At 34.9% G+C, this 14846-nt stretch overlaps 1 protein-coding gene across 23 annotated transcripts in view; it reads left to right on the top strand.

The window, feature by feature from the left end:
* acaca (acetyl-CoA carboxylase alpha) overlaps positions 1 to 14846 on the top strand; it is a 107937-nt gene that overhangs the window by 57859 nt on the left and 35232 nt on the right. For 9 of the 23 annotated variants that reach the window (XM_087252157.1, XM_087252153.1, XM_087252154.1 and 6 more), the window contains 8 exon segments: positions 1868 to 1909; positions 3161 to 3376; positions 3457 to 3612; positions 8750 to 8974; positions 11110 to 11265; positions 13019 to 13165; positions 13404 to 13673; positions 13768 to 13865. In XM_087252157.1, coding sequence (XP_087108283.1) covers positions 1868 to 1909; positions 3161 to 3376; positions 3457 to 3612; positions 8750 to 8974; positions 11110 to 11265; positions 13019 to 13165; positions 13404 to 13673; positions 13768 to 13865 — 1310 coding nt within the window. 23 annotated transcript variants of the gene reach the window in all.

The raw sequence follows: 14846 nt of genomic DNA, 5'->3' as shown, positions 1-14846 counted from the left end.
TCTTTAGCAATAAACACCCGCTCTGCCCTTGTTAATTTATGTGTCTCTCGGAACCAATTGGGTATGTTTGCTTGAAAGATTCAGCGATGAATTGTTGCTATTTGGAGGACTTTATTACCTTTTCTGCTATCCTGCCTTCAGACAGTGATATTGCTGGGTGATGACGCTGCAGATGTGCAGTCATGGTTATACATGTAAAACAATGCTTGCGCACAGTTATTTTTTGTTCACTGTCTTTTCTTTTATTGGCATTATACTTACCGGCCAAACTGAAATGTCCTCACATCGAAGATTTTAAAGATGCTGGCGCTTTCTCTTTCTGTTGCCTCACTTCGCCGGCGCTTCCTTGTACTGATGCCTCAGCCTCACTTCACTGCCGCTCGCAATGTTAAAGTGTGGAATGAGGGTCAAGCGCCCCTAACTTTAGAGCACAGTAATTTGGATAATTTACTCACAGGGAGGAGTTTCCTTTTCTCAGCTCATGGATTTAGAGGCACACACAGTCAATTGGGGGAGATGTTGGGGGAAAACGCACATAAATTATTTAAATGCAAAACCGAGAAAACCACAATTCACAAGTGCATATTGAACCGTGGAGGTCGTACCGTACGGTTCAATATTATATTGAGAACCGTGGCATCCCTAATCTCTATAATTGATATGTAATCTACCATCAGCCCTTAGCAAAGGTGGGAATTCTTAAAACCTACCTAAGCTCAAACTACTCTTTCGCCCTGCAAATGAGAGGGAGCCCTGAGCTCAAGGATCTTATGAGCTCAGGGCTCTCTCCCAGGAAACTCGCTTTATAATTAATCATGAGCTAGGTATAAAGTCTTAAATATGTTTTAGTTTTAAAGTGGATAAGTTTTACTACAGGTATGTTTACAATCATATGAAAACATGATATAAAGAACTTTCAGCAGACAGCAAGAATGGTGAGGCATCGTGTAGCTACACTGTATGCATATTTACAAATAAACAGAGCCTAACATAACTGCCTCCATTCATTTTCTTCTAAAAATACAAAACATACTCTCTCTTTTGTTGAATATCAGTTTTAATAATCAATAATGATCATTGTAATAGTATAATGTACAATAAGTTTATACATTATAGCAAATTAAGGCAAGCAAATGGGTACACAAATTAATTTCTTTGCACCAAAATACACCTGAAAACAAGTAAAAGGTTCAAAAGAGAAAAGTGTTGTTAGATAAAGACAGGATGAATTATCAAGTTTACCAACTATAGTAAGATGAGATCCAGCGGTATATCCTTGATTAACTGTCCAACATGCGCTGCTCTTACCTGGGGTTTTGTGCTCAAAACACCCGTTGACTGCCTGGAGCTCAGTCACGTGATGTGAGATCTTTTCAGAAACTCTAGGTGATAAGCCAGTGTGGACGTGGACTGTTTTCGTTCTAAAACATCGTTTTAAAACAGTACTTGTGTAAACGGGGCCTAATAAGTGTGCAATTTGGACTGTCGGTTGATTTAAAAGATGCATGACACTGTTTGCTGATTAATCAGTGTTTTAAATGACAAATATTGTCATATATCAATATTTATGAAGAAATTAAGGTTAATAAAACACAAAATGGTTAACAATTTAATTAATATTGCCCAAAAATGGCTTCATAAATCAGTATTGATGTTGGTGATATTTACATTTAATTGAACATACCGTTCCACATTTACGTTTATTATGAATTTAATGTTTAGCATTGAAATGTTATGTTTTTGACTCCCAGCTTTTGGAACAGAGCCATTACAAGTGGTCTCTAAATTATTAATTAACCTGTTTTCTGATATAATCTCAAAGCTTGTTTTACTTCACTGCTAATGTCTAATGTCTTATATTTCACAGAGAGAATTCCCCAAATTTTTTACATTCCGGGCTCGAGACAAGGTGAGTTATGTTTCACACAAGACTACCAATGACCGGCACAAAAGACTGTAAGCCTTTTAAATGCAAGTGTTCATTAAATTCATCAGCAGCTTTATGTTTAAAGGGGGAAAGTACAATAGGAAAATGAGGAGGAAGAAGAGAGAAAGCTGTTATATTCCTCAGTTTCTTGTCTTTTCTGTGCGAGTCACTCCATCATGATCAGTGGCGTTTCTCTGGCTTCATTCAGCCCTGATAGTTTGCTAAAATGGTTCCAGCAAAGCTCATTACATTAATGAACTTTTTAATTATTTGTCTCATTTGAGAGGGATGACATCCATTAGCTACTGTGATTACCTACATTTACTAAATCTAGCCTGCTATTATAGCTCACGGGCACTCTCTGCTCTTGTAGACTCACTTGCTCTAAATTTAAAAGGAGCAATTTCATATGATTCATATTTTCTATTTTATTAAGTCTTGTTTCGTTAAAATTATGCCAGAGTGTTCATGTGATCTTTAGGTAAAAGATTTATGTTCAAAAAAGAAGTGCATCCAACTTTATATTTTTATTTTATTTTAATTTTATTTCATTTAATGATTTTTTTTACCTCCTTTTATTTTTATTATTTAATTTTATTTTTTAAGATTTTTTATGGTATTTTTAAATTTGATTTTACTTTATTCATTCATTAATTGATTTTCTTTTTGGCATAGTCCCTTTATTAATCTGGGGTCGCCATAGCGGAATGAACCGCCAACTTATCCAGCATATATTTTATGTAGCGGATGCCTATTTTATTTATTTACTTTTATAAATTTGTATTAATTCATTTTTATTTTATTGTATTTTTTATTTAATTTTACTTAGATTTTATTTTATTATTTTATCTTATTTTTTAATTTAATTGGATTTTTTCATTTATTTTTATTTTTATTTTATTGCATTTTTAAAATTTTGTATTAATTTAATTTAATTTTCTATTATTTTATTTTATTTTAAAATTTTATTTTACTTTAAATTTTATTTAGTTTTTTTAAATTTTTTATTAGTTTTTTTATTTTATTTTACTTTAATTTTTTTTATTTTATTTTTTATTTGACATACATGTGCATGCAAATAGAAATTAATCTTTGCACAAGGCTAGAGCAAACCACTGCGTTTATGAAAATATTTTTTCTAAGGAGTACATTTTGAGTTCTAGTACTTAATTAATACTAGTTAATATTTTAGATATTTTTCCAATTGTCAATTTGTTTATTTGTTTTTTTTAGTTTGAGGAAGACCGTATCTACAGACACTTGGAACCTGCATTAGCTTTCCAGCTGGAGCTCAACCGCATGCGTAATTTTGCACTGACAGCCATCCCCTGTGCCAATCATAAGATGCACCTGTACTTGGGAGCTGCCCGTGTGGAAGTAGGCACTGAGGTCACAGATTACCGCTTCTTTGTGCGGGCAATCATCCGTCACTCAGATTTGGTCACCAAGGTAGGAGAGTCTCTGCTGTCTGAGATCACCTTCAAAAATCTGATTAGGTGTTTGATACTGTTTGGTTCTATGCCGTGTAGGAAGCATCATTTGAGTACCTGCACAACGAGGCAGAACGCTTGCTGCTGGAGGCCATGGATGAACTGGAAGTGGCTTTCAACAACACCACTGTGCGAACCGACTGCAATCACATCTTCCTCAACTTCGTTCCAACAGTCATCATGGACCCTTCAAAGGTTTTAATAAGTTTGATTGGATTTTCTTGTTTCGTTGGTATACTGTATACAGTACTGAGAGAAAGTTTTTTGAGAAAAAACAAAAGAAAAAATAACTTTTTCACAGTACTCTATATATCAATACTTTATTTTCGGTGTCTTTATTAAGATACAAACAGAAAATATGGGAAGTATGTACACACACACACACACACAAACACATACACAGACACAGACAAAAAAGAAACAACAGCACAATTTTCACAATAGAATTACTTTAAATACTACAAAACTCAGTGTTTATGATCTTTCTTTGGATGGAATTTCTGAACAGTTCTTTTGGGGAGACTACCTAATTTGTTTTATTATAAGCTATTAAAGATAAATTATATAAATTAAATTAAATGCTATAAATTATATAAATAAGCACGTTCAGCACTTCCCAGAGATCTGCTTTAGATTTGGGCTGTCATAACTTTCTTTTTCTGTTCAGGTGGTCCCATACCGCCTCTATAATATTCAGGTCTGGACTTTGTGGGGGCCATTTCATGACTTTGTCTTTTTCCTCCAAATAGGATTTCATTGCATTAGCAGTGGGTTTGGGATAATTCTCATGCTGGAAAAACTAACCCATTAACAAAAAGACTTAAATGCACGGCATAATAGACTAAGACCTCTCTGTACTTTTTTCAGCATTCAGCAATCCCATCAATACAGACAATTTTGAAAACAACACTGGCCGAAATGCAGCCCCAAACCAGGACAAACCAGAGACTCCAACATGTTTCACTGAAGGCTGCAAGCACTCATTTTTCATTCTCTCTCCAACTCTGTCCAACTTCTATGTATTTAACAATTAGACCAAAAAACTACATCTCTAACCTATATTTCTTTTTGTAATGTATTAAGGACAATAAGATAACTATATTTGGTTTAGGGTTGTGCCAATAGTCTATGAATGCACTTACACTATGCTATCCGAACCATGCCCAGGCGCATTTCCCAGTTTGTTTGACAAGTGTGAGTGTTCCGAATTGAGCAAAAGCATGGTTCAGTTGACCGGCCCTGGCCTGGTTGGAAGAGGTGTGCCAGATGGTGGTTCGGTTGAGCTTTGGCACGATACGGTTGTAGTGTGAGTGCAAAGCACACATGAGCCTGAAACTGAAGATGTGATGTCACTTTGAAGAGACTATTATGTATGGATTTGTTAATCATTCTTACTTCACAATGAACGCAAACTGTTATAATTTAGTAAAGATACCAACCCCTTACTGCACATCAGCTGCACCTTCAGCAAACCTCCTAATACATACAGCACAATGACTTTTATGATAATTTATGGGAGTCAAAAGTTGTGGAATCTGTTTGACACAATATTTGACTGTGTGTTACTGCATCCCAAACAACTAAAAATAATACAAAACAATATAACTGAAGCAATCTCCACTGTGCTGAGTGAGAGCGCTTTGCTTCCTGTTAAACTAAACAGTTGCATCATCAATGACATAATCGTGTGATGTGTGAGGGTAGGCCATCGAGGGAGAGGGGAGGGGGAACAATCCCGCTTCAGCACGGTTTGAGGCAACTGTACCCAGTGTGAGTACGTCCTATGTCATTATCCATCACTGATGGTTGACAGACATTACGATGTTGAGCTGGCATTGCGATAATCCACCACCGCAACAGCAACAGTCTAACTTGAAATATGCAATGAAGACTTGCAAGTGTTCGAATGCATTCAAACGGCCACCTGCAGTTTGCCTGCTTTCTGCCTATTGAGCTCATTTTTAACAGAGTGAGGCAGGTTGTTGGAAGGAACACTCCTGCCTTCTTGTACGACCCAATGTACTTGAATGAATCACATGACATTATTTGTAGCTATACCTGTAACTATATAATGTAGGTCTATATGTAATGAATAAAATATATTACAAGACAATAGAATGCAAGCAAATATGTTGAAGCGGCAAGAGAAGCAATCCATTAGAAGTAGGGGTGTAACGATTTATCGTTGTACGATTTATTGCGATGCTAAAATGTCACAATATGCATCGTGGCGTAATGACGATTTGATTAAGATATGACGTCCGTTTTCTCTTATTAGTTGAGCTGTTTGCACGTGAGTTCAGATTGCAGCAGCAGTAATGTTAGCAGACCAAGATGAGTGGAGTTGAAATAGAGGATGGCCCATCCTCTCAAAATCAGACGTCTGGCAACATTTCGGTTTTACAGTCATTGCTTTAGACTCGTCCGCTTTTTGACACGCATACTGGGTCAAACATAGCCTAAGTTTTAAAAACTTCACAGTGATTTACATACTTTGCACAGCGACATGGATACCTCCTAATGGTGTTGAAAGAGTCGCATACTGTATTTATAAGGTACAATTCACCCTAAAATATCATTCTGTCTTCATATAATGATGTATTGGCGGCAGCAAAATCACACATGACGTGAGCTGACCGTGAGCTGTTACTACAGAGGGCGGACTATGATAGATGCGCGCAAGCGCAGTGAACAGAACCTGCAGGTTGTGACTAACAGGTAATATAGTAAACAACATTCAGTTTGTGGAACAGAGTGATCATTCAGGAGCCACGTGGGAAGAATGAACAGCAGTGGAAATGAAACCGAAAGCGTGCACATAATTTAAATAATCATATCGCATTTTAGAGTTATGATTACGACGAGCATGAACTCTTTTGAGTACAGAGGTACACAAAAATGCACGTCAACATGATATACTTGATAGCGCCGACATCAGCAACGCCGAAGAAATAGTAAACCTGCCTAAACTGCTGAAAAGAGCCACGACTGTCCTGTGTAATGAAAAGACGGCCACCCTGTCACTCATCATGCCCAACATGAAAACAGCCATCCATAAAAACCTCTCAGACAGATACACATCAGTTGAGGATTATTTTATAGAACTGCTGATTACCTGGAAATGTAGATTGCACACAAAAAACGCAAGTGACCAAGCAAAGCCTTAAGCTCTTACTGTTAAATTCAATTAAATTGAATAATTTCAATAATATTTTTCAAGAAGTTTTTAAATTGTTTTATTTTCCAGAGACAGTCCTGTTTAATTTATTTTCTTAAAGAAGGTTCGGTTTAACAAGTTGAAACAAAAGAAATACATAAAAAATAGTTTACTTGGTAATTTTTTTTTTTTAAATAAAATTTGCATTTCAGTTTAATTTTCAATTTTTATTCCAAATATCATGATGCATATCGAATCGTGAACATTATATCGTGATACAAATTGTATCGTGAGCTAAGTGTATCGTTACACCCCTAATTAGAAGCATTTTGTGAGTGCACCAAACATCTAAATCTAAATGCAAGAATCTGAAATCATTTTATTTGTTATTAGATTACGACTAGCTTAGATTTTTTTTCAGCCAGAGTGGCTGTTCAATTATTTAAATCTTTAGGTTTTATAAATGCTTTTCTTTTTAACCATGTGAAGAAACACTAATTATAAGATTAATTTAATTTAATTTCTATTGCTAAAATCTTATTCTACTATTTCTGGCTGTTCTGTCTTAAAATATGTTCTGAAACAGCCTACTAAGAAAGAAACTCAAATAGGTTTTGGATGAGTAAATGGCGACATAATTTAAATAGGCTAATTGCAGACAGGAACAGGATATATATATATATATATATATATATATATATATATATATATATATATATATATATATATATATATATATATATATATATATATATATATATATATATAAATTGTTACATTTATTTGATGGATAAAAATGTATTATTATTACAAAAATCTCTATGGGCCCTATCATACACCCGATGCAATAAGACGCAAGACTTGTTTGGCACGATTAGTTGCTATTTTCAAACCAACGCAGCCTTAATTTATTTGATTTGCACCAAGTTGTTTAAATAGCAAATCCATTTGCTCCACTTTGTGGACTCATGGGTGTTACAGTCTAAAAAGGAGGTGTGTTAAGGCGTATTGTTGGTGCATTGCAATTGACCAACTGAAAGCAGTTCTTAATCCCAGCGCAGAGTGCGTTAGTTGTGCATATTCAATGCAAACACATTGCTTAAAACACACAGGATGTACAGCAATACACAAATATCTTTACAATTGAAAAATTAAGAAATATTTTTTTCTACACAAATATAAAAACCACTACCTCCATGCCTCATCTGGGGGTCTTTTTTCAGTTTATTATTATTAATTCGCTTTAATATAATGTTATTATTAGTAGTATTATTATTATTTATTATATACATATTTATATTTGTTTTAATAAAAACAAGCTTAGATTTGTCCACATGTCAGGTTTTGGACCATATGGGGCATAGGACATGTTTTTGGATATAACTTTGAACAGACTTCCTTATTATTTTTCATTTGTTAATTTTCTGGCAATTAGAAATTAATTTGGAAATAGTTTTGAAACAAATCTTTGCACTTAACAAATGGAATAAATATGTAGGCTAATGGATGTCTTTAGTGAAGTGTGTACACCACCGTTTTCTTACTCCATGAAAGTAAAAGAGTAAAGAGTAAAAGTAAAGAGAACGTAAAGAGGCCGATTGGAGGAGGCTCGTTTGTTCTTTATCCTCTTGCTGCAGATGGTCTGTTTAACTGTAAGTGGAAAAACTGAATGCTTTACTAGCCGAAAAAAAGGCCACCATGTAAATAGCAAATGCACCATGGTGTGACTCAACTGACTCCTAAAGGAAATGTGAGATAAGACTCTGATTGGTTTACTGCAAGTTATGCTCAAAACACCTATAACTCATTAAGAGGATAAGCAGAACCCTGTTAGACCATGTGCTGCGGCGTAGATCGTATCTTTCTGTCCTTAAAATAGCAGAAGTGGATTTGGACATGTCCCTAATACTTTGCACCGTGTGCTTTAGACTTTGTACCTAGATTGATAAAACTGATATGTTAAAACATGTATTTGCTTTCACCATGCCCCAAAGCCCCGATGCATCGTCCATCAAGATGTTTTACATTAGACATTGTATGATGCTTTATTGGTCAACATTGCCCAACCTTAATATGGTTCTTATACTATAACTAAACAAACAAATGTAATGGTGGCCTCAAACTTTAGCACAGTGCTGTGTTTGCAAGTGTTTTAAGCTCTTGTCTTCTTATCAGATTGAGGAATCTGTGCGCTCCATGGTCATGCGCTACGGCAGTCGCTTGTGGAAGCTCCGTGTGCTTCAAGCCGAGCTGAAGATCAACATCCGATTGACTCCCACCGGCAAACAGATCCCCATCCGCCTCTTCCTGACCAACGAGAGTGGCTACTACCTGGACATCAGCCTGTACAAGGAAGTCACTGACTCCCGTACAGGACAGGTGGGGCACAAAGACCGACAGGTGGGGCTCACGTGTCTCTCATTCACACAAACGCACAAACACCCTATACACATACCGCTACAACAGTTTTAGGAATTCCTCACACATCGTTGTTTGATAGCCATTTTTGACATTCTGTCAGTTTTAAGTACAGCACCAGTCAAAGGTTTGAACACACATTTCCAATTATTTATTTTGGCTGTTTTTCTGCATTTAGAGTAAAGTTTTAAAATCATATAAACAGCAGTAAAGAAATGATGTTGTCATTATATTGGGATTTTAAATTCTTATTTTTTATCTAACTGCAACTGCCAAATACTTCTATGTAGCCATTTTTTTTTTTTGTATTGTCTGTGAAGCCAATTTTAAGCATTTAACAACAAATTGTTTACGTTTTCATGCATTATAGAGAAGTCTCTTATGTTCGAGGTCTAATTATTTATATATATATATATATATATATATATATATATATATATATATATATATATATATATATATATATATATATATATATATATTTGTATAATAATAATATAATATAATTACAATAATTATTAAGTACTTTTAATACATTTTAAGTTCTTATTTCTGTGATACCAAAGCTGAATTTTCAGTAGCTATTGTTGTTTAAAAAGCCCCTATTAAGGGTTTTTGAAAAATACGTTCCATGCGGTGTGTTACGGCTCTAATTGAAGTGAAATATCCAGCTAAGGCTTAAATCTCAAAGTGCACTGTTTAAAAAAAAAAATAGATTCATCTATAAAAGGGTTGACTCAAAGTAGTTTGAATGACTTGTCGAGGTAAAGTATCTTTAGCTGTGTTGGCGTGACGTCGATACGGAACTCAAGCCCTGCCCGTTTTTTGCGCATACACACCAGGAAAAATTTAAACCTCCAGCCTCGCCCACAAACGCTGTAAGAAAAAAAAAAGAAGACAAACACTGTAGCAGATCCTGGTTGAATCATGTCGCGATTACGCTGTGCTCTGAAATGTATGGGGAAATGTCCCTTTCCAAAGATGAGGCTGTGAAGAGTCAGTGGTTGAAGTTTGTTTTTGCAAAAATACCTGAGCATTATAGCCCCAGCCTTGTGCTGTGCTCCTGTAATTTATCTGACGAGTGCTTCAGCAATCTACACCTCTACAATGGAGGATTCGTCGGCTGTTTGTTAAAGGAAGGATCAAAAGCAACTATTGACGTATGGGACATTGACAGAGCTTGACAGGAACTTTACAGTACACAGAAACTCACGATCTTCTGCTGTTTGTCTTTGCTATGGCCACCGTCAGCTGTTCTTATACACATGCAGAGGTCAAGTTTTAACTTTTGCCACTGTGTGGATTAATACTGAATGTGTGTCGTTGTTATTACTTTGGTTTGGGGTTAAGAATACAACAATATGCTGGTGTTTAACTGCTTTGCTTTAATGTTTTCCTGCATCGGTCTCACACATACACTCTGCACTCTGACTGCTTCAAAATTGTTGATAAGCCGTGGTGAGCAATTCTCTCTGTCTTGCGCTGAACGCAGTTGACCAATCAGCACAGATTAGCATCGTGCTAAGGAGGGGTTTGGGAACAAATGAATCGCTGAACGGATCATATGAGAGTCGTCGGGATGATTGGGTAAAAAAACAATGAAAGTGTAAAATATGAACTTTTTAATGCATAATGGGGGCTTTCTATTATATCCAATGTCACATGATCTTTTAGAAATCATTTCTTTTTATTAATGATCTTTCTTAAACACTTTTGTTGCTTTAATATTTGTGTGCAAATTGCAAAGATATACATATATTTTTTTAATACAAATATAGTAAATTATTACAATTCTGTGGGTTCAAACACATGACTGGTACTGTACAGGCTTTCATTACTGTGAGGCAACAGTTACACAATTTAAAATTTGTTTACTAATATTATTCTTTTAAATGTGAATGATTTGTTGTTATTCTAATCTATCTAAATATAAACATGCTTTTTACATGAAAGTAAATTAAATTCATACACATTTGCAAATAACGGCAACAGTCAGAGCTATTTTTTCATCAACCGTTATGTATGTCTGGATGTGGGTTAATGGATAGACTTTTGGATGTTTTTACCTCTCTCTGACTGGTTGACTTTCTCTTGTCTTCCATTTTTCCTGTCTTTAGATCATGTTCCAGGCATATGGAGATAAGCAGGGTCCTCTTCATGGCATGCTCATCAACACACCCTACGTCACAAAAGACCTGCTGCAGTCCAAACGCTTCCAGGCACAGAGCCTCGGCACTACCTATGTTTACGACTTCCCAGAAATGTTTCGCCAGGTACTGGAATAGTAGTGTAATCCACTTTATGATATAGTTATAATTTTAAATTAATGCATATTAATGCCATTACAGATTTCTTTTTGAAGCATCTGTATATATGGAATTTGTCAGCAAAGCATTATATATATATATATATATATATTATACAAACAATTTCACACGAGTAGCATTGCAGGCACCAGTGACGAAATGCAGCCACATCGCACTGCTACAAATGTGATCTTGCATTTATACAGCAGTTCAACACCATAATCGTGTATATAAAAAAGAAAATCAAACACGAGTCTAAAAACCTTTTTGTATGAGGAACTACTTTCTTCCGTCATTCATTTACATCTGCAGCTGACGTCAGAATACCAAACTGTTGCTACTTCAGCAACATATTTAAATTATTCTTTAGCATAATGTCTAAAGTGATGACAAAACAGATGTTTTTGCTCACATTTTAAGATTATAAGGCTGAACGGCATGAAATGTCATAAACATAGACAGTCTAGAGACATTTCCCAGTATTTCTCTGACTTTTTCAGGGTTAATCATTGTGATCTCCTGATTGCAACAAAGCAACGCAATAACTACCAGATTACTGTTGTGTTTGCGATAAGAAAAAACGCTTACAAAGAATGCCCAACACAAAATTCATACATTTCTGATATGTGAATCTCATCTCACATTTAATACACTACAATTACTATGGTATAAATACAGCATTACAATATAAACAAGAGAGAGATCGACTTAGAATGTCACTTACCTGTTTTTATAATGATTTGATCAGCTGTAGTTTGAAATTACGCTGTCTATATCCTCTAACGGTTTATTATGCGGTTTCGGTCACCATCTTGTGGATGAACAGCATTAAGCGTCTTTGCTCTGCTCGAAAACAGGCTAATGGCTGCCGACGCGCTGTCTCTCAGAAATGATAAATATTTAAAAATAGACAGTTTTCTTATAAATAAACTGCATAGTTGCAAACTAAACAACTACATATTTGACAAAAAGCCTTAAAAGTACATTATGTTGTCCAACAGCTGCAATATTTGTCAAACTGTAGTGTGTCCTCTGCTTGTCGCTGTATGTGGGTGGAGTAACACGCAAGAGTGAAGGGTTGAGAGGCTGGACGAGTGCTGTCATTTGCAGATTATTGCACGACTATCAGCCAATCAGATTTAAGAACCAGACAAAACTGTTGTATAAATATACTGTAGTGCTACTTTTACTGTATTTTTTGGTAAATAAATTCATCCTTGGTGACATTAAATATCTTGCTAAACCCAGTCTTTTAAATAGAAGTATGACACTTTTTGAATTTATTTATTTTGCAAATATTATAGTTGCAGATTCCTGTGAAAGTACCATAGACAAACAAAAAAATGGTTTTCAAGTATCAAAAGTGTAATGCAGCTTTTATTCATTTTGGTTTTTTACTGAAGTAAGTATTTTGTACATACATATATACATTTTTAGCTTTGTTTAATAATGGAACAATTCATCACCCATATTTTGAGGTTTTATTTTCATAGGTTATTTATAACATTTAAAGTGGAAACTTTACTTGCATTTAATGATTTATATGAATATATAATCCCTTTTGTAATTTCTAATTGAAGCAGACCCTTATATTGATCCTTTTTTCTCACATAATAATTCATAATTTTTTGTTTTTTTGTTTAATTAAGAGCACTGCAAATAAAATAGAATTAATTTTTATTGCTTGTAATTGGTTTGTATGGTTCTTTATTTTTTCTAGGCTTTAAGGAAGCTGTGGCAATCCATGGATGCACACGCCAACTTGCCCAAGTGCCCTCTTCCATCAGAACTGCTCACCTTCACAGAGCTGGTTCTGGATTCTCAGGGTCAGCTGGTGCAGATGAACCGCCTACCTGGAGGGAATGAGGTCAGACTATACCACCTTAATTATAGTGCTTAACTTTTTTTTAACACTTTTTTTCCTCAAAATAAAAAGATCATCTATGCAATTTTCTTGCTCATTTTCAAAAAACAATCATGTGCAGTACACCTTGCAGACTCAAGGGGGCCCCTTTGCTTATTTAATGTTGGTTTGTGTGGCTTTATTCTGTCTCAACTTTATTGTTAGTACAAAAAAAAAAAAAAAGATTTTTATGATTTTCTAGATTGGCATGGTAGCATGGCGAATGACCCTCCGGACCCCTGAGTATCCAGCCGGCCGTGAGATTATAGTGATCAGCAATGACATCACACATAAGATTGGCTCGTTTGGGCCACAAGAAGATGTTCTGTTCCAGCAAGCTTCAGAAATGGCAAGAGAAAGTGGCATTCCACGGATCTATATTGCTGCCAACAGCGGAGCTCGTATAGGCCTGGCAGAGGAGATCAGACACATGTTTCATGTGGCCTGGCAGGATCCGGTGGACCCATACAAGGTTTGGAGTGGCTCCAGGGGAAGGTGATCATTAATGTAGTGGTTATCTTCTGGATAGGTGTCATAATCAGTGTCATTTCCTGTTGATTTTGTAGGGTTTTAAGTACCTATACCTCACACCACAGGACTATAAGAAGGTGTCTGCTCTGAACTCAGTCCACTGTGAACATGTGGAGGATGAGGGGGAATCCAGGTGAGTTATTCTAGTTTTTTTTTTAAGCAACCTTTTACAATAAAAAAAATTCAAATGTATTTGACTATTTATTTTGACTGTTAAAGTCATTTTTAAGAATGAATATTTTAAATAATGGTGTACACACACAGGATTGTTGGTTTAGAAAAAAATTAAACAAACATAATCCTGTACATATTGTATATTGTAAAAAAAATTATCAAGAAAACATGTTAATACTTCAAAAAATAAAGATGGTTTAGTATTAAAAAATGTTTTATTTTAAATATATATTTTTAAATATATTGGTCTCACACTTCTTTTTTGGGATTTTAATAGTGTATGTATTAATTCTGGAATATTTACCACAAACCGGAATATCAACCTCTACCAAATGGTTGATATTTTAGAAATGATGTGTTGAAAATAAAAAATGCAGAGTGTCTTAACTTTTTGTTTTTTTTGTTGGTGGGTCAGTTAAAGGGTTTTTACCAGTTTACTCCCTATGACTAAGACAAATCATAAAAAAGTTTATGCATGTATATTATTTAAATTATTAGCCACCCCTTGATTTTTTTTTTCTTTTTCAATTATTTCTTAAATGATGTTTAACAGAGCAAAACATTTTTCACAGTATGTCTGATAATATTTTATCTTCTGTAGAAAGTCTTATTTGTTTTATTTCGGCAAGAATAAAAGCAGTTTTTAATTAAAAAAAAAAACATTTTGAAGTCAAAATTATTAGCCCCTTTAAGCTATATTTTATTTTGATTCTATTAAATAAACTAGTAAGATTAAGCAGTCATAAACTGCTTTTGGTGGCGGTGTTGTGGTAATGTTCCTGCTTCCCATATTAGCAGTAAAAATATTTAAAATGCTAGGTACACAGAATAACAACCTGACGTGACCAGTGAGTGAAGATGTTACAAAAACATTTGTTTAAATTACCTTTACCTTAGTGTCTTAGAACTGTAATTTTCGTTTCGGTGAGTGAAATCTCAT

Source organism: Danio rerio, chromosome 5 (assembly GCF_052040795.2).
Source record: "Danio rerio strain M-AB ecotype USA chromosome 5, GRCz13ab, whole genome shotgun sequence".
Lineage (NCBI taxonomy): Eukaryota > Metazoa > Chordata > Actinopteri > Cypriniformes > Danionidae > Danio > Danio rerio.
Note: the sequence above shows the minus strand (reverse complement) of the source record. Positions and strands in the feature narration are given on the sequence as shown.